The sequence below is a fragment of the Simochromis diagramma genome, unplaced genomic scaffold (assembly GCF_900408965.1).
Source record: "Simochromis diagramma unplaced genomic scaffold, fSimDia1.1 OVJJ01000159.1, whole genome shotgun sequence".
In the NCBI taxonomy this organism is placed as follows: Eukaryota; Metazoa; Chordata; class Actinopteri; order Cichliformes; family Cichlidae; genus Simochromis; species Simochromis diagramma.
In genome coordinates this window covers 1,778,997-1,806,038 of record NW_024387197.1, presented here as the reverse complement: position 1 = coordinate 1,806,038, position 27,042 = coordinate 1,778,997, and the positions used below count along the sequence as shown (strand labels likewise).

The following is a 27,042-nucleotide window of genomic DNA, read 5'->3' as shown; positions in this document are numbered from 1 at the left end:
CACTGAACGACACAGGAAATCTTTCCTGCCTGTGGCCATCTCCCTGTACAACGCATCCACTTAACACACTGGTTACTGCTACAACTACACATGTTTCTTTTCCAGCTATTTATTAATGAGTGACTTATGTATGTATGTATATATTGTACTATTCTTAGTTAGCGTATTGTCTGTCTTGTTAATGTTGGTTTATGTTGGTTTATAATGGAGCACTGTAACAAAAAAATAATTTCCCCCAGGGATCAATAAAGTATTCTGATTCTGATTCTGATTCTGAAATGCGGTCACAAACCATGTCAGAGCCCCCTGCATCTTTTATAAATGGATGCAGACACTCACTGTTGCACGTGTCTCCTTACCTTCTCCATACATATTTGACTATGATTTCAACTAAAAGCTTCACAATCAGATTCATCAATCCATCAGATCTATTCTTGTGTAATTTGGAATACCCCAGTCTCCTTAAGAATGTGCCTCCCTGCTGCTGCGGAGCCTGGGACGGTCTGCTTGCCTCCACCCCGGGGGGAAGGGTAACATCTCTTGGGTCTGGGTGCTGTTTCCCCCTCTGGGGGCGAGGGTACCTGGACCCGGGGTATAGAGTATGTTTGGGGAGTGTGATTGTGTGTACATGTCCATTTATGTCAATCCTTACGTTGGGTGAGTGCTGAGTGTTTGTATATGTGTGCATGAGGGTGGGAATGCATGTTTGTGTCTGTGTGTGCCTGTTTGTCTGTGTCTATATGTCAGGTCGGGTCTTAGACTCCACCTCTCTGGGAACTCCCAGGCCCTCCAAAGTGTGGAGGCCTATCTCCCCTCACCACACTCCCTGCCGGTGACTGATGCCCTCATAGGTCGATGCATTGGTGGTTCTTGGTGTCCGGGGCTGGGCGCTCATGTATGTACTGCCGGTGGCTACTTGGCGGGGCCTGTTGCTCGGTCAGGCCTCCTCCGGGGTGCGGGGGGCCCTCAGGCCTCCGGCCTCTGGGCCTGCGGCTCGGTTCACTCTGGCACAACTGGCTGCCGGCAGAGCCCCTCTAGCTTCTGCTCGGTGGCTACTGGGTGACGCCTCGTCTGGGGATCCTCAGCTCTTCCCATGAGGGTGGCACGGATGCCCCTCTGGTGGTCCTCCTTGGGCTCTCGCACTCTGGGGCCTCTGGATGTCTGGAGCCTGGATCTCCTCCATGCCTGCTTCATGCCCTGGGGGACAGGGCTATGGCTCTCTACATCCTCTTGCAGACCATTACATGTGGAAACCATTTGAATACAAGCGCGCTGATCCACACAGGTGTGCACACGCGTGTTCACTGTTCGTAGATTTAAATTACACCTTTATTGGCTGCTACTTCAAAGCACATTGTGCGCTGTCTGTCCTGCGTGCTGCACAACAACCTTGAATATTTAGTATTTACTGCTGTTTACACTTAGCTAGATTAATGCGATGGTGTTGTGTTTAGTATGTTGCTTTGGGGGTTTTTTTTTGCTTGTTTTCTATTCTTCTTCTCTCAACAGGTGATCCAGGAGATTTTTTTTTCCTCCCCCCCCTTTCTCACTGTCCCTCTCCCCTTCTGTTTTTCTTTTCCTTCCTCTTTCTTTCTCCCTTTCCTACCCCTCACTCATGTCTGTCCCGTCTGTAACAACTGAAAATAAAATAAATAATAAAAACAAAGGTCGATCAAATGGACCAATACGGCAATGCCACGATGATCCATTTGGCAAAATAAATCCATTGGGTATCCTTGTTGGTCTTCAGACAACAATTCTGACGGCTAAAGAACCAAATGGGACAGGCAAAAAAAAAGAAGAAAAAAAAAAAAGAATGTGTTTGTGATAGCCACCTTTCCAATGAGACCATTCATGATGAGGTCTCAGTGGCTGTATTTTAAAGCTCTAATTCCTAATGGGAACTACACAACACCACTATCTTTGTTGTTGCAATTCTTCCATAGATTTCAGTTCAGAATTTTTTGAGTGGCACATCGTATACTAAAAAATAATCATCACTCTTTAGTTAGCTGAGGAGGTTAAGCCAGTTAAATAGTGTTATGCTCGGATTCTGTAACAGAGGTCAGTGTGAGTTTATGGAATCTACAGAATAGATGTGTCTGTGAAGGTTCTCATTCATCCAGGTCATCGTAGTGTAAGGAGCTTGACCTCAGTAAATCACATGATAAGGCTAGGTTTCACAGTGTGTTCACCCAAAACCTTGGCTGATTGGGACCCAGACCCATTTTCACACCTTGGCTCGTGTAGGTGGAGGATCAATAGCGGGTTGCGGACACTCCCATAGGGCTTAAAATCTGGGACTCTCCACCAATTGCTCTTAGAACTGAAGAAGCTTCTCAGATGAGAGGTGAACGTCTTCAGACACTTTTCTTTCCAAGCTCCTTAGATTACAGAATAGATGGTTTTGAATACCAACATATGTTAAAATAAAAGGAATACATTTGCTGAAAGAGTATTAAATAGCTAAGATACGATAAGAGAGTGGAAAATCAATAGTTTGTTTGTCACATAACAAGTTATTTACAACTACAAAGACTTTTATTTGAATATACATCCTTTCAGGGTGGCCTCCTCGATAACGTCCTGCTATATACTCCGGTACAATAGGTGGCGGTATAAACCTGGCTCATAGGCTAGTCGTCCACGAGTGAAACCAAAGAAGAAATAAGGCAGTATTCACCATGGCAGAGGTAAGTTAACTGTGATTTAAACCCTCATTTTTACATGTCTGCGGTGTGATAATAGTTTATTGCTGTTGAGTTGCCCGGGAGTGTGTTTAACGAAGAAACAAAGGGAACGTGGACCGGTGTTAACCTGCCAGCTCACTGGCTGGAAGCTAAGTTGTCTGGCCAGTGTTTACCTCTAGTAGCGCCTCTCCTAACAAGCTAGCAGTAGATCGACGCACATATCCAGAAACTGCGTAATTTAACCAAGCAGAGCTGTGCGTATAAACTAAAGATAAAGCTGGCTGGGTTTGATTTGCTTATATGTGCTAAATGATACACAGTTTCTCAGAGAATGGTGATAATGTCAAGATGATGACACGATTGTGCTGCCATAATCCAGCAGTAAACCAGCACTGATCAGTCCAAAGAAGGAAGACATGCCCTAACATAGAAATGAAACATTTTCAGCAAACACTTAACATGTGTTCGTAACATGTTTGGTATAAGTAGCTTATGGTAATGAAAGGTCACATAACCACGTACTGTTGAGGCCATAAATACTGGGAGAGTTGTCATATATTCTTCCGGCTCTGAGTTTCAGGACAGCAAATACTTTGGCATCAGGTATCTGCTGATTTCTTCATTTTTAGGAAGACACCGGGAACGGTTCTTTTATGTGAAAGGCGGGATTACACTTTGGCATCTGCTATTGTCTGCAACACAGATGAATGGTCAGTCCGGTTGTACTTTTCAGATCTGCTTGAAGTACCTTAATGATGCGTAGATGGTGTTGTTGTGAAAAACAGAGCAGGAATGTGGGCACGTTCAGATCACCCTGACCCAAGCACACATTCATGGCAACATCAGGCTCGGCATTCTTATCTAATTTGTAAAATAAAACAAAACAAATAAATGACAATGGGACCGGGATAAATACAGCGAAAAAATAAAGATAGGTTTACATTATTTATTTAGTTTAGTCAGTTTGAGTCTTTCCCAAGTCTCACAGTTCATGAACTTCCTCAAACACACTGTCATGGGGGAAGTGGAGCCGAGTAAAAGCTAAGAACTGTTAAATTTAATTTAATGAGAGCAACAGAGAGAGAAAGAAGCTGATGAGGACTAAGAGAGTTACTGTTAACACACGGTAATTAGTGGATAATAGCTAACATAATGGTTGTGACTTCAGTATAAGAAATAAAAATTCAGCAGTCGTGAGGACAACAGACATTAGCTTGATGGACCCACCCCACCACATGCACACACACACAATCGAATATAAAAGTTTTACAGTCAATTGTAACTTTACTTCTGTTATCAGATTAATTGTTCACAGCTTTGGATAGAGGCAATAATGAAACCATTTTATAGAAGATATTGAATTTGTATTGCTGCTGTAATTAATACAAAAAGCAAACATAAGAAATCCATTAACAATCCAGTTAATGACTAGTTTTGCCTGTAAAATGAATAAACAAAACAGCTGGCTTGCTCAACTCTAAAAAGCTTAAACAGTTTAATGGCTGCTAAAAACGCCACAAGAAAAATGTTAAAATCTATCAAAAATGTTAAAATCTATCAAAAATGTTTTGAAGTTTCGCTGGATTCACATCCGCAAAGAAGACTATTACAAAGCAATGGTTCTGTCCTGACATTTGTATGGAATCATTCTGGAGACGATGTCTTATCCGTGTTATTGGTTTTGAACATACCACAGCAAAATTAAATAAAGCTCGACCCACGACTGTTGACGCTTGGAAAATCTTCTCATCCAGAGTTATCTCCTGGAAGAGGCAATAATTGGTTTTAACTTTGTGTTTTTGTGCCTTTTCTTTGCTGTCCCTATGCCTTGTTTGCTAATGTTTGCTTTGCTACTGCAGTTTACAGTTGTGCTGTATATGTCTGTACCCCCCCAAACCCCGTTTTAAATCAATAAAATGTTGATCACAAAAAAAAATGTTTTGAAGTCACTGAAAACTCTAAATTTGTGCCTAAAAATATTCAGAATGTGTCACAGGTACAAATAAGCTCCTTAACTGTTTATTATTATTATTATTATTATTATTATTATTTTATTTTACAGGCAGCATATCAGTTGTACAGTTTATGGATTTCTGCACTTCTAAACTAAACCTGGCTGCTGTGTATTAGGTGTATTGTAGTGTGGCCATATTTCAATGGTTACCTTGTCTTTCCACAGACTCACAGCTTGCAGGACATGAGGCAGCAGGCTGCCATCACTGCCAAAGTCTTCATTCAGAGAGATTACTCCAGTGGCACCATGTGCCAGTTCCAGACCAAGTTCCCCTCTGAGCTGGAGAACCGGGTAGGTCTTGCTACTCCACAGTGTTTCTAAACATGACTTCAGCTGCTTAAACGGATGACTTATGTTTCCACGACCTGTGCATATTATCCATACTGGGGAGTGTAGAAGCACTATTTTGTCACTAGCAACAAAAGAACACAGCTGGGTGTGAACATGGAGCCAAAACATGGAACAGCAGGATCGTCAACAGCAGCCTGCTGGATTTTGTCCTTATGCGACCTAGTGGAGGTGGGCTAAAAGGAGGAGTAGGCTGCAGAGACTGAATAGGAACAGGCTGCACACCACATTAAAGCCGGTGGCAGCACCAACAGTTCAGAGTTTGCAGGACAGAGAGCTGCACTTTTAAAAATGGTCGTACCACATGAAAAGAGCAGTTTCACATCACTTAAATCGCTCACTGGTGGTTTATTGGCACTTCCCTCTGGACTGGGTGGTCTACCATGTTTTTCCTGTAGGATTCAGTTTTCTCTCTCACACACACACAGATACACACTCAGATACAGAACAGCTGGACAAAGTAAAGAATGGATTTCCTCTGGGAAGTATATGGTTAAGTCCCCATCATAAAAAAGATTTTCTCGTATATATTTTTAATGATCTACTGTAATTCCAGTTTATGAAATATGGAGTAAAAACCAAACCATTAAGTGGCAATAATTTTTGAACATTAATTTATGCCATTCTTTGAAGATGTTTGCTTTAATAAAGCCTTATATTCTTTGAGGCTAGTTTATTGCTCCAGTGCCTGATTTCTGCCATAGTTACCCTTGTTTTGCACAAGTTAGCTCTAAACTTTTCCTTATTGCAAGCAGTTGTCATAGACTGGGATTTACTATTTGCATTAAGTAATAAAGAAAGATTTGTTTGTGTAGCACCTTTTAAAACTACAAAAAACAGAAAGTTGGCTGACTTGACTCCCAGGGTGACGTTTCTGCTATATGGGATCCTCATTTTTTTTGCTGTGGTGCACATTATTAAAGCCTCGTTCTTGCCAACTGTGAAGTCAGCATAGGCCCCATAACCGTTTGTACTGGTGGTTGAGCGATGATGGACTTGCAGCATTCTTCTTTTGAATGATCAGTGTACCTGTTTGGTGAAAAAAAACGAATAGATGAATTTGAAAGCTGAGCAATCACAAAGTTTACTTCTAAACTGAAGGTCAAAGGGGTTTAAATTTACAACTTCCTCTGCTTGGTATCAACTGCATCTGGTCGAACTAAATGAATTCTAGGTATTTCTAAACAACATCGAGGAAGTCACATCTGGCTAGCCATCGCACAATTGACCTCCAGTGACCGTGATGAATAAATATTCAAATGTTTCTCCTTAGTTTTTAAGTTTATTATTCTGATGTTTCTGATGTTTTATTTATATGCATATACTCATGTGTTTATCACTGTTTGTACTGTTATGGAACCTCTACTGATTGAACTGCTGCCTGTCATGCCAGAATACTCTTGCAAAACAGATTTTAAATCTCAAGAGTCCCATTTTTCTGGTGAAGTAAATATCATTTTAAGAAAAAGCAAATGGCACATCGAAAGTCCAGTGTGAGAAAGTTTGCCAGTCAGATCAATGGGAGGAATGGGAAACAATACAACTGGCGATGGTGGGCTCAGAAGACGTGGGTGTTTTGCGTGTAGCGTGTTGGGTGTCACTGTGCCAAAATTGGGCACAGTCTCTTTTAAAACCTTTTCTTTTACCTCTGTGAGGTCTGACAGACTACATGTTGTTCCTCAATCCATCCTGCCTCCTTGCAAATCATCTATCAGTTACACAGGCAACATTACTGAGTTTTGCTTTGCCGTTATTGTTGTGTACAGCTTAACAGCAGAAAGAAAACTGAGCAGAACTGTGCTCATTTCGGTCAACCTAAGAGAACTAAAGGGACTGTCATGCAAGATCCCCAAAATTCCAACTCATTAGTCTTTCTGTTGGGATATCGTGAGTTCTCCCAAATGAAGATGTACAAGTAGTGTGCAAAGTCCTCGAGCCACCGTTCATTTCTTTATATTTTATTTTGCAAGAAAATCTGGCTCCTTAGATTGTTTTAAAAATTGGTTTTGAGCAATAGTTCTCCAGGACTTCTGAAAGCATTTCAATGTTTTTCTTTGGACACTGACTGCTTTTTAGCTCATTTTCAGTCAAGTCTTCGTACCTGATCATTTTTAGAGGGACTTTTTTTGTTAAACTGCTTAACGCTGACCTTTGAATCATTCAGGTGTAAAAAAGACAACTAACTTGAGGGTGCCTTGAGGAATTTGGATAAAATAGACATGTCAGCCCTAAAAAGATGAAAAGTATCTGAAAGTCATGTCCTTAAGAAAAATAAGAAAAATCATCAGGTACCTGACACAGGACCTGAGAGATGCATCTGGTCCTTCAGCTGATCCAGCTGTTGTTCACTGAAGCCTCCTCAGAAATGGTCTCAGTGGAAGAATGACAGTCAAGAAGCATCCTTAGAGAAGCCAAACGGGGTCCTGAAGATTAAATTTAAAAAGTATGTTAAAGCTTGTGTAATAGGGTTCAGTCTGATGAAGAATAAAGGTAGGCATACCAAATATTGACTTTCAAGCTGTATACAGTTATACAGATTTTCCGTGCATGTTTGCACATGTTTCAATAAATCGCTGCAACTATTTCCCCTTTTTGTAGCAAAATATGAAGAAATGACAGCTTGGCTCAAGACTTTAGCACAGAACTGTAGGTTTTCATCCATCATGATGGATGATGATCATGAATAGATGTACTTACTCTGTTTATTGGATTTAAACATGCTGGAGGCTGGGTTACCTAAACAGTGGTCATTAGAGTCAAACCTTGAGATTGTGTTTGTGGATTTGAGATTTTTGAAGTAAGCAAGCAAGACCATCGAATCTTTAATCGGAGTGTAGCAGTCAAGCACTCTCTTTTTTGTTTTTTCCATTTCCATCTTCTCAGGTCTCTTTTCTGTCTGAATGCTTGTTGAAACTAGTGCCGAAGAACTGGGAAAGCACTCGGACTTCTAAATGCATTTGGCAGCTTGCTTGCCAAACCATTCAAAGGGTTTTTCATTAATTGACTCTTCCTTCCTCTCTTCCTTAATTGGATTTGTAAACCCCGTTCACCGTTGTGCTCTCATCTAACATCTCAAGAACAGTGATGGGCACATCACACGTAATGGAAAGATGGGCATTCAGAGAAGTGGGGTTTTAGTTGCAGCCTCTGAATTGGTGAATTTAAAGAGAAACAGAGGCTCTCAGGGTTTTTTCTTACATAGAGAAATTTTTTGGCACTCCCCAAAAAAACATGCAAACCTATTCTTGTAGCCCAGCCAGCATAAATTCCAGAGCTTGTAAACAGCCAGTCCAACAAATGACAGATGTTGAAAAGCCTCCCTGGTGAGAAAATTGTAAATGTGATGGTTGTAAAGGAGGACTCTAAAACTGAACTTTATAATTTGTAAATGCAGTTCTTACAGTACATTTTTACCATGTAACTCATGTTTACTCCTGTCAGTGATGTTTTTTTTTTTCTTTGCTGAAGATGGAACACAGCTCAGTGTGTTTCATCACGTAGGACTTGTGTGTAATGTCTTTACTAATGGGCAGAATAACCAGGGAAATGCATAGGTTTCAACAGAGTCATTGCAGGCAGGCTGACAGCACTTACTGCTGTGTATAGTCACCACCGACCCCTGGCTCTGGTTGGTGAGTAACAAACACCTCTAAGACCGCTAATATCTTGGCGCCTTTTGTTGGATACTTCAGACAGAGGGAAAGAAAAACTTGGAGGGTTTTCAGAGGTTCAGGAGACCCTTGGCTGGTTTCTAGTCTAGTCTGGTCGGAAGCACCATCATTTCCCCTTAGTATCACAGAAGCTTCTTGGATACTAGCATGCGACTAGTGTCAACACCCCAGTGAAAAAAGGCCTGTGAAACCAGCAATTCACCACACTCTGGCAGCTTTCCCTTTTTTAAGCATACATTCAATGAATTCTCAGTATTCTTGTATCCCAAAAGCTGTCTAAAGGATACCAAAATGCGGCGGTGTCTTTAGCTTACGTTGTGCCACTGGAGAAGGAGAAATATTCCAGAACTGCGTGTGTCCTGCTTTCACCGCGTTTGTCCCGTCTGTTATTAAGTGGAAACATTCACGGAGCACACGGCCAAGGTATCCGAGTCATTTCAGGAGGTGTTTACAAATGCAGGAAGGAAGCCCAGTATTCCCTTGATATATGACCGGTCCAAGAAAATTCAGCTCCTCATTTATCTAGAAATGGAAAGAATGGAAGAAAATGATCTGGTGCTAAGGAGATTGTGTTTCCACTCAGATATCCTAAACACACTCACACTACTAATCAAATTTACGCCTGGCTCTGGGCCTCGATTTTAACCCTCTTGTCTTTCCTCGTATTTCAGATCGACAAACAGCAGTTTGAGGAAACGGTGAGGGCGCTGAACAACATGTACACTGAGGCCGAGAAACTGGGTAGCCAGTCATATATTGAAGGCTGTCTGGCCTGCCTCACAGCGTACACAGTCTTCCTGTGTATGGAGACGCACTATGAGAAGGTAGGATTTCTTTGAATAGAATGGTACTGAATACGTCAAAACTGAGTTTTGAAGCACCATGACAAATAGGCTTGTGAAGATGTTTTGTAACTTGATGTTCTTTGGAGTTTTAATAAATATGGGTTTTTATTTTTTATTTGGAAAATCCTTTATTGTGAAACATGAAAACATTTAACATAAGAGTGATGGGAATAAATTATTTAGCAAAAAAAAAAATGGTGTATACAAAAACTGTTCACATGTATTGAGTTTTCAACATTGAAATTTAATCTACGCATAAAAATGTCTTGATGCATCCTCAATCATCCAGGTAAGTAAATCTCCAAAATCTTATAGGGTATAGGTTTCCCCAGCCCATTGTTCCTTCAGTGGGCTGGTTTCAGTCATTATGCAACTGTACTGTTTATAAGATTTGGGGAAACCTGCAGTCAGCTGAGACTGAAGAAGTCACTTGGATTAGTGACGAAACGTTTCTCCCACTGAAAACACTACGTCCAGATGAACAGAATCAACTTTTGGAGATACGCATAAAAATGTACAGGTGTTTTGGCTATGCCTCCTTTAAAGCATAACTGAGGATTTGTATGATACTAATAATTCCTGATTTAAAATATTATATATGGCTTCTTTTTTCTTTTTCTTTTTTTTTTTTCAATCAACAGTCTTATACAAAAATTGTCGTTAAAATAAGTTGTACTGTGTAAATTTGTTCAAATGTTGGCTGGCTGGGTCTAATGGTGCTTGGATGATTTAAAAGTAATTTCGACAGTGTTTAAAGTATCTGCCTTCGGTCCCCGCCTGGTGTTTAAATAGCTGCCAAGAAGCAATGCACGTAGAAGAAATATAAAGAAATTCAAATTGTTAGAAGTACTCCATGTTGGATAAAACAAGGAAAGGGAGCTGCAGGGATCGTGTGTGTCTGTGTCTTGTCATGTTAGAGAAAGCAGTTCTTCTGTTTCCCCAACTCCGATGTGTTGGAATGGAAAAAGTGATGCAGCCACAGAAAATTCACAATCTGGAAGGATTATTCTATCAACATGAAGCTTTTTGAATTTTCTCATTAAAAAGTTGTCTTCGTCTAATTTAAATGTGAAATTTGACGTGCCTGTTTTCCAGTTAAAAACTTGTGGAAGATTTCCACTTGTGTTGGGAGCATCTTCATTGGTTTGCAGTAATGGACTGCAGGGCCTTTTTATTTGGAATTAAACTGCTCAGAGGGTTGATCAGTGATGGGTCTCAGTGAAGTGGGTGAGTAAAGTTGAGTATTTACAGAAAGGTATTTTACTATAATCAAAACTTGTTTTTTCTTTTTGTTTGTTTTTTTTTGGGTTTTTTTTTGTGTGTCCCGTTTGGATCTTTAGCCATCAGAATTGTTGTCTTAAGGCCAAGAAAGATGTCAAGCGGATTTATTTTACCAAGTGGATCATCATGGCCTTGCCATATTGGTCCATTTGATTGACCTTTATTATAATTATGTATTTATTTTATTTTCGGTTACTACAAACGGGACAGACATGACTGGGGGAAAGGACAGGGAGAAGGAATGAAAGAAAGAGAGGGAGAGAAAGAAAACCAAAGGGGAGAAGAGACGGTGAGAAGGGGGGAAGAAAGAAAGAAAAAAAAAAAAAAAAAAAACCACAAACAAAACACCTGGATCACCTGTATGGAGAAAAAAAACAGAAGAGAAAGCAAACAACAAAGAGCAACATAATAAAAAAACAGCACCATCACAATAAACTAGCTAGCAGTAGATAACAGTAGATACTAAATAATAAACGATATTGTGCAGCACGCAAGATAGACAGCGCACAATGTGTTTTGAGGCAGCAGCCAAGAAAGGTGTAGTCCGCGTCTGTGAACACCCGTGTGTACACCTGTGTGCATACCTGTGTGGATCAGCATGCTTTTATTCCAAAGGTTTCTCCATGTAACGATCTGCTAGGGAGTGTGGGGAGCCACAGCCCCGTCCTCCAGGGTATGAAGCAGGTATGGAGGAGATCCAGGCCCCAGATATCCAGAGGCCCCAGAGTACAAGGACCCGAGGAGGACCACCAAAGGGGGGGGGACCGTGCCACCCTCCTGGGAAGAGCTGAGTAGAGCCCCAAAGGAGAGGTCACCCCGCAGCTACGGTGCAGAGGCCAGAGGGGGTTGCAGTGGCGTGCCCGCGGGCTCTGCCGGCAGCCAGCTGTGCCAGAGAGGACCGAGCTTCAGGCCCAGAGGCCAGAGGCCTGAGGGCATCCCACCCCCCGGAAGGAGCCCAGCCGGGCCACAGGCGCCCAGCCCCGCCAGTCAGCCACCAGGAGTGAGCCGGTACATACATGAGCGCCCAGCCCCAGACGACAAAGACCACCAACACACCAACGTCTGAGGGCATCAGCCACCGGCAGGGAGTGTGGTGAGGGGAGATAGGCCTCCGTACTTTAGAGGGCCTGAAATGTACCCAGAGAGGTTGAGTCTAAGACCCAACCTGACATATAGACACAGACGAACAGGCACACGTGGACACAAACGTGCATTCCCACCCCATATGCACAACCAAATACTCGGCACTCACCCAACGTGTAGACAGACACAAATAGACACTGCACAGACAGTCGCACTCCCCAAACATACTCTATATCCCAGGTCCAGGTACCCCCGCCCTCAGAGGGCCAAGCCGCACCTAGACCCAGGACATGTAACCCTTCTCTCTGGGGTGGAGGCAAGCGGACCACCTCCTTATCTGCAGTAGCAGGTAGGCCCCGCATCCCAGACCCCAGTCTGACGGCCAGGACCTCCTCCCAGCACCCCAGCCCTGATGGCTAACAGAACCGGGGTGAGTGAAGACCCCAAACCTCCCTCCGCCTGCTCATATGTAGTGTTGCTGTGTGCTGTTCTAAAGTGCATTTAAAACTCAGGAGAGCATGGTACTAGCTTCCTCTCAGAGAGCAGCACGGCTCCTCCCGAAAACCCTTAGTGTCTAAATGCATTTAAAATTGAGGGTAGGGCACCAGCGCCAGAGGTGGGTTGGAGTACACCGACCATCCTCTGGATGCTGTAAAACGTGCCCACCCCCAAGGCCCTATATGTATGTGTTATGTGAGAGTGCGAGTAATGTGGATGTCTAGGTTGCAGAATAAAATTGAGGCACAGGCGGCCAGAAGGGGACAGAGGAGGAGTGCCTCCCCTGCACCCTGGTGACATACCTGCACCCCAAGCCCAATCAAAACTTGTTTTAAAAAAAAGAATAAAGACATAAAGGGGAAAAAAGTCTGACTCAAAAAATGATTGGCTTCACAACACTTTGCAGCTGTAGATCCAAAGTGGACTCCTTTGTAAGCACCCCTATGGAAGCAGAAGTCAAGAAACTGAGAGTTTCTGAGTATTTAGAAGTTCTTTTCTTCAGTGATTCTGGTAAGCACTGCTGCGTACTCTCTATAGGCCAGTATGAGCCCACATATCCGCTCAGATGTTTCTGCAAAGCCCTGCTGTGTGTGTAATTTGTCTTGTCATGTTGTTGTCGACACCTTCTCCTCTTCCAAGCTCCTGTGATAGCAGAGTGAGGTTCCAACTCCAACGCTGCTGGAAAGATGAAGTATGCCTGAATTGTTTGAATCAAAAACCTCTCATCCTCTAAAATCATTGGGAATATATGAAGATATAATTTGTCATATTCAAGTGTATTCAGGTTTTGTTCAGGCTCTTATAAAACAGATACGTTTCTTCAAAGTTTTCATTGATCATGTAAAAATGAAAGCCAGCTATCAAAGATTTTTTTTGATGCCAGCTTAGAGGAAAACTTCTGAGAAATAGAACAGTGTCAGATTTAAACATATTGAATAACTTCAAAACAGTTCGAAACTTTTGGATACAGAAAGTAGGGATGGGTATTGATAAGATTTTCACGATTTCGATTCCATTTTCGATTCTGTTTAACGATTCAATTCTTTATCGATTCAATTTTTTTTTTTTTTTTTTTAAAGGAGAACACTAAGGTCGATTAGCTTAGAACTTTGTTTTATATCTTCTCTTTGAACAAGATAGAAATTTAGGAGTAACATGGCCTTACAAACCCAACAGTGAGATCTTAAGAGATCCACAGCCCCTTCAATGGGGCCCCAGGGAGAAAAATTGTAAATGTAAAATAATAAAATAAATATTCTTCTGTAGCAATAACAAAGTATAACATAAACTGTTCTGTAGCAATTACACAAGCATATCCAGTAATGTCCCTGCCTACAATTAAACACATTCACTTACCGAAAATCGGGGGCATCTGCTGTGGCAAATGGGTGCAAGCCTTTGACCACAAACTTAGTCACTGCTCGGTGACATTCGTCTATCCTGGCCTGAAAGGAGACGCTACCAGTAGACTGCAGTGAGAACTGCCAGCATCTGAACCAACCAGACTCTGTCTGTCTCTCTCATTGTGGTCACCTAAATGCAGCGCACAGTAATGGCAGGTTTTGTAATAAGGCAGATCGCGCTAACATAATATGCACTGTTAGTTGATTATTTACCAGCCGCATTAACGGGAGAGGACGTGCAAACGTTACCGCTGCTGCTGGGTTGAGATTCACGAGTCCGTAGCGGAATTAAAAACACGACATTCATTTTAAGGTTATCGTGTGTTTTGTGAGCAAATGCTTTTGCATATTCATAGTATTTCCTCCCTTAAATGAAATATCTACTTTGCAAGTATTGCAAGTTGTCCTGTCGTCATTCATTCTTGTAAAGTATAACCAAACTTTTGAGCGTTTGAGCCGCCATGTTTCTTGCCAGGTAAATGACGCTCCGCAACGTGGTGACGTCATTCGGGGCGACTGGAATCGATAAGAGAATAGTTTGCAAAAATGGCAAACAATTCCAAGGAATTGAAACAGTGGGAACCGGTTCTCAGCAAGAACCAGTTTTCAATACCCATCCCTAACAGAAAGTAGAGATGTAGACTGACTGCAGCGTGAACATGCATAAATAGCATAGTGTATAATTGAAATTCATGGTGGGTTTGGGAAGTTGTATTGCTGCTGTGGGAAGTTTTAACCTTGGCTGCTGACCATTAAACTAGTAACAGGTTTATGACTATATATAAGTTTCTCATGTATCTAAAATCCCTTATTTGCAGTTTATATAAGGATAAATGTAGCAGCGGAATCTTGTGAATTTGTTTTACTGGACAGGAATGAACTGGGAAATATTTGCCTTGATTTGGGTTTCATGAGCACTCATAAAATCAGGGAATTTAAATGTACTGGTTGTTACCAAAGTGAAGATGGAGTGTGGTATCCGCTCAAGAATGTGGTGGGTTGGCTTGTCAGATTCTCTGGTTGTGTGCTTTGTCAGACAGACTGCTAGTTTGATTGTGGCAACGGGATCTACAGCAGGAAAGCAACACACAACACTCCATAGTTTGTGTGGATGATTACAGCTTTTCTCAACTCACTCTTTAGCTAACAACCGAGTAGTAATGAAACTTGGAAAAAGGGTTATGCAAACCAGAAGTGGAAACTATTTTCCTTATGTGCTTTATGCCAATACCTTTCAAAAGGTTTTGCTTGCCTTCATAGTAAAAGCTAACTTCGTTTCTGGGTTGCATCACACAGTTGACAAGTGTTTGCAGACAAGATGTTGCCTTCGGTGCAAACTGCAGGTAACCACACTAATCTACTAGTGACCACAGGATTTGTGAAAAGGTTTTCAGTGCAGCCAAGTATATACTCATTTGCTACCAATTTCAAGCTATTGACATCAGCCAGCTCTCTGCAACTACTTGCCAACAAGTCACATTTTTCCCTGGCAACAGGTTGTCACTGTGGGGTCACTTACAATCTTTGGACCTGCATGACTAAGGCTTAGTCAGTTTCACAGCAACTGTGAGAAACATCCTGCGACCACTTTCAACCAGCTGATGAATAGTCATTTTCCCCTCGTGAATGGTGGTTGCCAGGTAGTCGTCAACTTGTCTCAGGCCCCTGTAACTGAGGCCTAACCACAACATTGTGTAAATTTTACCTGATGATGGAGTACTGACTCAGTGTAGCATCAGCTCTCAGCCCAGCATGAAAGAAAGCAGTAGAGCTGCCCAGAGAGTTTTTCTTTAAACTCATCAAACCAAAGTAGAATGGCTAGTTCAGGTGCTAAGCCAATGTGTACTACTGTAAAACAAGAGTGACCACTACACTGAATGCTAGACACAGAACATTGCATTTTCTTGCATTTGTTTGATGCACATAGAATGGAGTTTGTTTAAAGGTTTCTATCACTATTTGAAATTTAAGAGTGAATAAAGAGGAGAGCACATATTGTGTTATTCAGTCCAGACTTACAGACATCAACAACTGTGTACTGTATTAGGTGCTCATAGACATGTTTTGGTCCAAAAGTAAGGTTGGATATTCAGTCCAGTTCAGGCCTGAATGCAGTAAGACTAAAGCCAAACTTTGAGGCTTTACCTTGGCCTCCAAGTGTTCCTCTCAGTTTATTCTAGCACTTGTAGTCACAATAATAGTTGCCTCAAGGCACTTATGTTTAATGCAAGTAGCTGCATACTAACATTCTACTTACTTAGCACCCAGTACGTTTGGTATTACATGCAGACCTTGACAGGATCTCTTATTTGGCTACCGATTTTCAGTCTGTAGTTGCTTTGAGTATTAAAGTGCTTTCTCTTTTCTCTTTTTTTTTTTTTTTTTTTTTTTTAGGTTTTGAAGAAAATTGCAAAGTACATTCAGGAACAGAATGACAAGATCTATGCACCGCGAGGCCTACTGCTCACTGACCCCATCGAGAGAGGCCTGCGGGTCGTATCCTATAATTATGTGTCAATACAAACAGAACAAATCGAGCATTTTTCAGTTCTTTTCTTTCTAATTAGAGCACACAGTAGATGAAAAAGAGGAACCTTATACTCAGATTGCTAACAAACAAAATCAAAACACAGTTAAGGCTAAATGGCACTATGTTTTTACAAGAAAAGTAGTCTTGTGCAAGAATGAGGATGTACGGGAAAGGGGAATTGCAGTGAATAGTTTGGCGAACTTTAACTTGTTAAACATACACTGAGATCATGAAATGTGAATGTAATCGGACCACATCTTAAGCAGAACAAGGAGCTTTCACAATGACCTAATAGATGTAGTGATTTACAGGCCTTCCACCCCCACTAACTGCTGGATGAAAATGGAAAGCAGCAGTCACAGGCAACTTACAGGAAATCCAGCACTGTGTAGGGATAACCTGTAAAAACACCAGATAAAAGTTAGTATGTAATCTATAGCATCTGTGCACCAACATCCTGCCTGTCTTAGCGTATGCATGTGTGGGGTGACTCAACATCCCAATTAATTGCAACTGGGCAGCAATAGGAGATTAGGGATAACAAAATATGACCAAAATCGTTACCAGCTGAGCTTTGTTCCCACTCCTGCTTATGATTTTATAGTTTTGACAGTGATCTGGATTTTTTTGCCAGCACTGTCAAGAGCTGCGCTGACTTTGGCACACGAACACTGGGAGATTGACAGGAATGCCTCACCTTTAACATTTAAGCCGTTGAAACCTGATCGTATTTGTAACTGTCTAGTACGTCTGCTTCATTTTACCATCTGGACTCTGAAAATGTACCGTTTTCCTCTAGTAGCAAGGGGTTGAGAGTTGCTGTGACTGTTGACAGTGGTTTGCTGCCACCACAACTGCACCCTTGAAAAATCAAAAGCTACTGCTATCCAGACCCCCTACTTTTTTATAACACAGGAACACAACACTATGAGAACTGCTGGTGTTAAAATAACATGAAGTTAAAGTGTCGTCCGATGGGGATTGATGTCAGGCTACTATGTGCTACTGGGATGGCTGTAATTAGCCATGACGTCAATTTATCAATTGTCTTGAATTCTGATTTTCCGACAGTTTATCTGTTCCACCCTTCACGTATACGCTTCAGCCACAACATTTAAACAGTCGAAGTAAATAAATAACATTTGTTCTGATATGCAGTGTTGCGCTTTTGAACCCTTGGGTCACAGCATTTATGTGGGTGTTGCTTTGACAAGTACCACCCACATTAGCATTGTTCCAGACCAAGCAAACTCTTTAATGACAGCTTTCCTCAGCAGGACAGCGCTACATTCACATACAAGAGTCTCCAAACTTCCCACATCCCAATCTGAGGAAGCATTACAGTGATGTGCCTTACTAAGCACGATCCACTGAGGTCACACATTAACACTTCAGGCTCAGAGGATCGGTTGTTAAAATCACTGACGCCAGTCAGTGGTCGGTACTACGTTAATGAGAAGTGCCCATTAACAGAATAAAGCAACTAATCTCAGAAGATGCCTACAAATACATTTTTGTTTAAATCTCAACTAGCAGGGTGTTTGACTCCTTTAGCAAGGCCATGCTGTACTGACATTTTCAGTGCTAATCTGACACTGATGAAACTGGCAAAGTAAAAATACTACTCTGTCTACTGAAAGTTTTTAGAGTGAGTTTGTAATTATTACTTACTTAAATGCTTTGGTTTTGAGCACTCATTTAAAATTGGCTTTCATTTAATAAGGAAAAACAACACAGGAAAGAAACTGTGTCCAAGAGCTTTGGCTACATTTGTTATGAAAGATTTAACAGTCTTTATTAAACTGGAGTTAAAATGGATAATTAAACGAAATGGTTAGTAAACCCTTTGATATTTTCTGTTTCTGCATAAGACAAAAAACATGAAAGATTCATGAGATTTTCCTAAAGATAGGAAAAGACAACTTAATTTAAAAAAAGAAGAAAAGAAATGTCTGTGTCCTTGAAACATCTCTGTGCCGCTCCTCTTTTCCTGCTGGCTGGCAAATGTAATGTTTTGAATTCCATAGCCTTTGACCCTGACATTATTAAACCGTCCAATAAATGCTTGGTAAGAAGTTGAGATGGAAAATCTCACTGATGAACTTGCCAGTGTGATAGAGGTAGCTACAGTCAAAACTTGTACCTTTAGTTGACACAAAAACATGGAAAGACAAAAAAAACAAGAGCATTGATAAACAGTTTTTATTTTGTGTGTGCGTGTGCGTGTGTGTGTTGGAGAGAGAGAGAGAGAGAATTAAAATTTTAATTCAATGTATCCACACTTTCTTCAGCTGCATTTCCTTGACAGAGTCCCATCAAGGTTGAAATCACCATCTTTGAAGACAGAAGCCTGACGAGATAAAAGCTAACATGGTGAGTCTCATAATTAGAAATTTCACACATAATGAGGACTTTGGTCCTGTTACAGATTTAATGATGCTCTGGTTTTACAGCATGCTGATACATTTCCCAGCTATGAAACCCAAAGGGTTGGAGTCAAAGAGCAGTAATAAAAGGGACTTCTCTCCCCATATGTGCTACAGTTCTCATGCAGAATGCTTGTGCTGTTAAAAAAAAAAAAAATCCCACATCAAAGTGTAATGTGAGTAATATCAGCGCCATGAGAGCAGTTTCATAAAGCTTCTAATGGAGAATTCTGCTTATTTTATGACTTCTGGTTTTGTCATATATTTACTGAGGGATTTATGTGCTCACTGTCCAGAGCACATGCATGAGCCAAACCCTGCCACTGAACCAGAAAAGAGAAAACGTGCCCTTTCAGCACCAAAGCAATCTCCTTGCTGTTACATTTCCTTAACTCAGTGTAATCAAACAATTATCACATTCTACTTAAAATGGCCAATTTCCTTGTTTACTTTTCTGGCCAATGGGTTCCTACCACATTTGTGTCTGGAGAAAGTGGGCGAGGGCTGTTAAAGGCTTCAGTCCGAGAGCAGACTTTTGATCTGCTGAAAATAAGCTTGAAAACTAATTAGAAAGCAAAACTTACAGCTGTAATATGATGGGAAAAACCCCTAAAACAAAACAGACTAATATGGAGTGCTATATTCTTGTCATAAACTCACTTTATTTATTGACTCAAAGTCAAAAATGACCTTTGCTGCTATTCTTGATGTTGTCATCTATGCCAAATAAACCCGTTCAATTTTTTTTCAACCAGTTAAGTAAACATTTGTAATTTGAAGAGGCAGAGTAAACATGGGGGCTTACATAGATAAAAGTATGCTGTTTCAGAGGGAGGACTTAAATGTCCTGAAGTGATCCGATGGTCTGATCTCTTCGCAAACTTTGTCTGTTTTTATTATTCTCTGATACACAAAACCTTAGAATTAGCTGCATGTTACATACTTTATATCCTAATTGAGTAGAAATGATCCGATTTTTTTTTTTTCAAACATACTATTTTCAATAAATATCTACAGCTGTTTGTAATTTATTTAAAGCTATGTGTTAAATATTGGTAAATCTTATTCAAATGTGTGCACAAGTCCTCTGACTCAGTCGTCTGACTTTAAAAATGAATGATTTTCTTTGGTGAATATTATGTACCTGTAGTGAAGTTAATATATCTTTATTGTTATGATTATGAAAGCACAAAAAGAGTTGATAAAATAGTAATAAACCAGATAAGTTCCTTCATGCGGATAAACACCACAAAAAATAGCTCCGAAAGGTTAAAAAAATATATATCACTACTGGTCAAAAGTTTTAGAACACCTCAATTTTTCCAGTTATTTATTGCAATTCAAGTTGTTCAATTCAAATGAATAGCTTGAAATAGTACAGTAAGGTAAGTGGTGACCTGCCAGATGTTGTTTTTTTTTTTTTTTTTTTTTTTAAAAGGTACGGTTACCCAAAACTGAAAAATAATGTACATTTCAGAGTTATACAAAAAGGCCTTTTTCAGGGAACGCAAAATGGGTTTATTTTAAAAGCTGTTCTGCAGCAGTGCAGGTTGATCAAGCCTTGAAAGCTGGTGCTACTTTGAGGATTTGGACTTTAAAAGATTTGGAATATATTTTGTTCTATAAATGGATTCCATGATTTCTTTTTTTAACTCCAACTGCTTATTTGTACTATGCTTTCATTTCAGAGTCCAACAAGATATTAAACTGCATAATTTTCAATAAAAAAGTGGAAAAATTGGGGTTTTCTAAAACTTTTAACTGGTAGGGGAGCTCAGTAAAATATAGAAAAGTGAAGAGCTCAATAAATCAGTCCAATACTTAAATGTAATAAAGTAAGAAGCTTAGCAGACAATTAAATGCCGACACCGAACATTGTGTCACTGTATGGAACAAGATGACATGACAAGATCAGAAGTGGATCCTTGATGTAAGGATTATATGTTTTAAGAAATTAACTGTCCACCCCCATCTGCTTCTGCTAGAGGTTTCTTCCTGTTAAAAGGCAGTTTTTCCTTCCCACTGTTGCCAAGTGTTTGCTCATAGGTTTTTGCTATATAAATAAAATTGAATTTTTGCCGCATGGCAAAGTAGGCAGTAGTTAAAATCCACCGATTCTGTGTATTTTGAGAAACAGGACCTCTTTAATGGATCGTGTTACTATAAGAATATAATGAAAGCTATCAGATGTTAAAGACAGACTTGGGCATTTATTTAATTAAAATCAATAACTAGAGTTCCTAAAAGGTTTTTCTAGCTTGCCTTTAATTTATTTTCATGTAATTGATTTATTTATTTTTTGTGTGTACCTCATAATAAGTAGGTATGGAAACCTTTCCTGGTCCTTTACTTCACTGGGAGTAAATCACTGTTATGTTTAGCTGCACTTTAAAGCATTGCTGTTGTTTTTCAGTCAGTGGCACTCCACACTGACTGTAATTTTATGGCTTAGTATGACAACTACTCATTCACTTTGTTTTAGTAATGTTGAGACAGTCAACAGAATGAGCACTTTGCTGCTTCTGTTGTAGATTTTCTGAGTTTACACCTGAAAATGGACAGCTCAAATAGACATGGATAGACATCATCAGCAGGTTTTCTTGTTTGTTGGCAACAATCAAATGGTGCAGTGTTTAAAAACCAAGCTCAGATTACTCATACACGACACAGAATGTCCTGCATTACATCTTTAAGCTTGTCCTTTGATTTTATTACACTGGAAATGAAACCTAATGAGAACCAAGTGTTAGAGGAAGCTACTAATAATCCACTGCTTAAAATATGATGGCGTGTCAGTGATTTGCAAGATATTTTTCAAGGAAATCTGTTCCAGCAAATGAAATTTTCTCCTCATTTATCCGGTTGTAAAATTAGTTTCATTAAGAGCACTCTCAGCAGCAATCATTCCACTGCACTGATTTTTCTACCCAACAGCTCACCTTATATTCTTAATGCTAAGACCCTTTGACACAGTGCACTATGATCATCAACCACAGATGGCTTTTGGATATCTGCCGGTCTTCCCCACTGGCAGACGCCCTAAGAGCTCATCCCATAAATTGTTTCTTTCTTTCTTACAGTAAATCCTTTCTTTTTTTCCCTCATGTGTGGAGAGATGAATAAGACACGGAAGCTCATTGAGGGATATGTTGGGTTCAAATCATACTGAAAAGTACTTTGTATAGAGTTTGGACTGGACCCAGTCCTGCACTGATGCATAGACATTACCATGAGGATGAGTATGACATACAAAGTAAATGTTTTACCAGGAAAATGTTGCACTTGGCAGTATTTGAGATACCATAGACCCCTCTGGATGGATAAACTATTGCACTAATACAGCAGTGATGCATACAGGGATTAATCTTCTCATCTGAAATTCCAGTGAGTGCCTCCATACATATACATGTCCTGTTAAGGAATGTAAACCCAGGATTTTTATAAGTAGCTGTTGATAGAAAAGTGCATTGGAGCTTTGCCAGTGTCAAAGACGGAAACCACAGGCAGCAAGCAGACTAGCGGATGGATTTTCTCTGTGTGTTCTCAGAGGTTTTAAGCCTCTTCATTCTGCAGTTTCCTTCTACTGTGTCCTCCAGGCTTATATCAGTCTCATTTAGTCATATTGGCCAGTGAATTTTCACAGTATTTATCTTCATCTACTGCATGAAACTTCCTCACCTTTACTATGTGAATATCCATCCATCTATCCATCCATCCTCTTCTGCTGATTAGTAAGGTTGCGGGGAGACTAGAACCTATCCCAGCTACCATTGGGCGAGAGGCAGGATACACCCTGCACAGGTCGCCAGTCTGAACATCCATCGTTTAAAAAAACTAAACTAAACTTAAATAAAAGTCATGTGATCTGTTGCATTTGTGATAACTAAGAATTATCACCTGAATCCGAGGTAGTATTCATTATTTGTGATATAAATGAGCCACTGAAAACAAACAGGTGTTGTCTGTTTATCCAGGAGAACAGCAGGACTCATCAACTCTATAGGCATACTTATAAGAAATGACACAAGGGGAAATCGTCTTTTGTATTATGTTAAAACAGATGAACTGAACAAAACTAGCAAAGGATACAACTCTACCAGCATCTGAATAATGTCTGGCTTTATAGCTACCTAGGTTTCCATAACTTGAGTTGCTAACTCTGACACTTCATGCTAGGCAAGTAGTGTACGCCAGACTTATGAGCCTTTTTATTGACAGGCACAGGTGATAAAGTTAGATGGCTGAAACTCATAAATGATGCCTCCCCGTTTGTTACACATAATCCTTTGATTTATTGTAACACTGGAAAAATTACAGATTAAAACAGATTTAAGTGCTGGATTCTGCTAGAAATGAAAGTATAAGTAAACAATTATAGTCTTACACATTTTTAAACTTATTATTCAAAACTTAAAAATGAAAAATGTATCAAGAACACCAGACCCTTCTTTTCCCGGCCCTATTTTCTATCCTAATTGTAGTGGATTTTTAGCTGCTGTGAGCCTCCCGGTGAAGGTCTGAGCAGCATGATGGATCAGCCTCCAGTGGGATGAGTTCACTGTAGAAAAACAGACTTGGCGTGCACAGCTGCTGACTCCTGAGTATCCATTCAGAGGCAGGTGGTGCCAAGTCGGTGTCCTGGCAACTCATCCAGGAGACGTTCTGCTCCTGATAAGGTTTCGCTTGGCTCTGTGTACGAACAGCACAGCACGTCAGCAAACCTGTAAATTAGTCTGCACACATGAGAGTATTTAATGTCAGCGGGGAACATTTTGGACAAGGTGAGAACAAGAATGGTATCCATCATTAGATCTCCTCATTGTCTGAAATTGGAGGCTTTTTTTCTCTCCTGCCAAGAAATTTATTTACAAGCTGAAGGAAAATATCATTTTGACTCTCGTGTCACTTCCTGAGTTTCTGCAGCTCATGTGAATCATCCTGAGAACATTTCCTGAACAGCAGCACGCTACATTATGTTTATACCTGCTTTATGCGTCACTAACAGAACCGCACCTGTGTCTGACACCATATACTTTTATATAACCAAAGACATTTTTGTTTATATGACATACATATTCACCACAGCAACAATGTGATGCTTTTTAACCGTATGAAAGCAGCCTGGAAGACCTTCTGTGACTACAGAAGTGAAAAAGAGCCAGACTAACTTGACTTCAACCTTTGACTTTCAGTTTTTACGTTAATATCCATCCACTCATGTTCCCAAATGACATGAGGCTAAGTTATTCGCTGCTCACACCGCAGCAGTGAATCTGGCCTGGAGCTACACCACACCCATACGCTGTATCTATTTTTTAAATATAACTCAGAAGAATTGACATAATGCTCAGTCAGTGTGTCATGTGATTAACTGATGTCACTGTTTCTGCAGCAGCTGTTGGGCTGCGTGGAGCTGCAGGGTCTACAGCATTCCGTCAGCGGAGCACACCTCCCCCGAGGAATTCCGAGGCCTGGAACCTTAATACTGCGTCTCTACAATCTGTCATCACTGTCATATGCATGTTCCATTCACATGACTAGGTTTGAGATGTTGTGCCTCACAGGTTTTAGCATTATTTCTTGCCTTTCTGTCACCATTGATGAGGCCGGTATCAAAGTGTTATATGCTTGTATTCAGCTGACACCCATGTCCTCCTAAAAGAAAATTACCTTCCCATTCAGCTAAAATGCATTATTAATCTGGTTTCATGGGAAGTGTTGTTTTTTGTTTTGTTTTGTTTTTTACTTTTGTCCTTATTTAGGCGCTAAACTACTATGTCTACTGAAGAAGTAGCTCAGGATCTGAAATATGAAGCAAATTCAGATGTGCCTTAAATCTGCACTCTAACGGCCTGCAGGGGGCGACTCCTCTGGCTGAAAAAATAAGCCTGACTGTAAGGAATACAAAGGAGAGATGAGCCTGCTGCTCACTTGTTTTAAACACTTTCCTGACTAATCACGCCAAATATTAAATAATGCAATCTGATTTTTATTTTGTAATTGAATTTTAGTCCCATTTTGGGTCAAAGAAGATGACGTTATTCTCTATGCTGCAGCTACCTTGTGTTTGCTACCATGAGAGCGTGGAGTGAGCTCAGTTTCCTGTCAGTAAAAATTCATGGGCCCTCAAACAGGACAGCACAGTGGCCACTGTTTTCCATCTTTAACCAGTTTTGGCCCATCTGGTCACCTAAGATGGAAAGCAAGACTAGTACCCACATATATGTGAACATGAGTGTTTGTTTCCCTTGAACCACAGTAGAATGCAGTTTAGTTGTATGGAAAGAACATTTTTAGGAGTACATGCGTTTAGCTGGACTAAAAGGATTTATATCTTGGAGAGATTCAGAATTTATTAACATTCTTTAAGCCATTATATTTTGGACGATAAATATTTTTAATGATATTTGTGGGGACTCTGACCTTTTATATATGCCTGTCCTTTTTAGAAGGTCCTTTTTAAACAATAAAGCTGACAAACAGGGTAACTCATTTTTATGACGCTCTATGGAACAGCCACGCTGTAAGGAAGGCAGTTGTTATCAGTGCCGCATCCCTGAGCTCCCTCTTTGCTTGCTTTATTTTTGCTGGTGCGGTTTTTTGGGTGCATGGTATTTTAATCAGCATGTTTCCCCATCAGTTTTCAGGTTATAATTTCCAGCTCTTGACATTCTAGTCAGTCCCAGATTAAAATTTTACTGTATGTCTCATGGTTGATTTAAGAGATTCTTTTGTGTGTGAAACAAAACTTGTGCCTGCTCGGTATTTAAGCATGTCATACTGTAAATGCACCTCCTCGAATCATGGTTCGTTTTCTTTGAAGACTATACATAATGTTTGGTGACTACTTTTTATTTTTTGACTCTCATTCAATAAGTGTATACTTTAATCATATCTTGTGAGCTTGCCTTTGACTGAAGTATTAAAAGTGCTCTTGTTAGTTGACTTTGAATGTTTTCTGTGAGAATCTCCAGGTATTAGACAGTAACTACATCTCAGTCCTGCTAATCTGTAAAGTTCTTCAGAGACCTTAATGTCGCTGTGCCAGTTTCTGGTGTGACCGGGCCTCATCGTGAAGACCGTGTGACTTGTTTTGTTCACTTTCTGCTTACACACTGAAATCTAACACTACGATTCTTACTCTGAGGAGAACCTCAGTGCTGTTTCTGTTAACAAACCTTACCAAAGGTTGAACAGCATGTACAGTTGGTTGTGTTTCTCTTGTGAATGTAGTCTGACAGAAGCATCTTGTAAAAAAGTGTATGTACAAGTAATGACCTTTGAATGCCATCAGTAACAAAGATTTTTAATTTTTGTAAATAAATGTTTCTTTAATTTTTTTTAGTTAGTGATGTCATTTATTTATCGTATACATAATTAAAACTCAGCTGATTTAACTTTTCTCAGTTGAAATCAAGATGCTAAATTAATCTTGAAATTGTACGCTTACAAATAAATCCTGTAAATATTTTACGCCATGCTTTCTTCTGTGGTTATTTGGATTATTTTGGGTATTTTTATTTCTCTTACCCGTATAGCATGTGGCCTGCTCAACACACTGAGCTAAAGCACCTCCCGTTATTTGGGAAGTGCTTTAGCTTATTTGATTTGAATTTATAAGAGGAGTATTTAGGTCACCTAAAAGTTAAAAAAAAAAAAAAAAAAAGCAACAAAGGGCTGAAAAATGAATCCAGGACAAGTGCCAAAAATGGCCCTTTCTCTATTGACCACATGAAGGTGTCTCCAGATGTGAGTCAAACCATTTTTTTGGAAAGTTGAGCTCAATTTCACTAGCCCACCCAGACCTGTGGTATCAAGAACACACTTAAATTGGACCCGTCTGACAAAAACATCTCAAAAAGCAACACATCTTGGTACGATCTAAAGAAATTCAGAAACAAAATCTTTCAATATCTCAGCCTGGAAAGGGTTATGAAGCCATCTCGAAGGACTCCAGTGAACCATGGTGATTAATCGTTCACAAGTGAACGAAAATACTCCAGAGACACAACAACTCACCCAAGAGGTCACAAAAGAACCCAGAACAAGATGTAAAGAATTACCTCAATGAAGGTCAGAGTTTTTTTTAAATGAAGTAGAAAGAGAGTGAGCAGAAATTCCATCCATGGGAGAGTTCCAAGGTGAAAGCTACTGTTGGCCAAAAGAAGACTAAGGCTCGGCTCATTAATAATAAAAAAAAAACATGGCCAAGGTTTCCATAGCTGAACGGCTACATCCAAGCCTCACATCACC

At 40.3% G+C, this 27,042-nt stretch overlaps 1 protein-coding gene across 8 annotated transcripts; it reads left to right on the top strand.

Annotated features, from left to right (window-relative positions):
• The first annotated feature begins 2,562 nt into the window (after positions 1-2,562).
• On the top strand, positions 2,563-26,262 carry LOC120745329 (golgin subfamily A member 7-like). Of its 8 annotated transcripts, none has more exons than XM_040050086.1 (6): positions 2,564-2,693; positions 4,870-4,995; positions 9,395-9,547; positions 16,228-16,329; positions 18,684-18,736; positions 24,185-26,262. In XM_040050086.1, the coding sequence occupies exons 1-5, from the start codon at positions 2,685-2,687 to the stop codon at positions 18,723-18,725; spliced, it is 432 nt and encodes a 143-aa protein (XP_039906020.1). In that variant the 5' UTR covers positions 2,564-2,684; the 3' UTR covers positions 18,726-18,736; positions 24,185-26,262. The 8 variants fall into 8 exon arrangements, with proteins under 8 accessions (XP_039906026.1, XP_039906025.1, XP_039906023.1 ...); XM_040050084.1 differs by having other exon boundaries at positions 24,182-26,262; XM_040050087.1 differs by lacking the exon at positions 24,185-26,262 and adding an exon at positions 18,817-18,931.
• Positions 26,263-27,042: the final 780 nt, after the last annotated feature.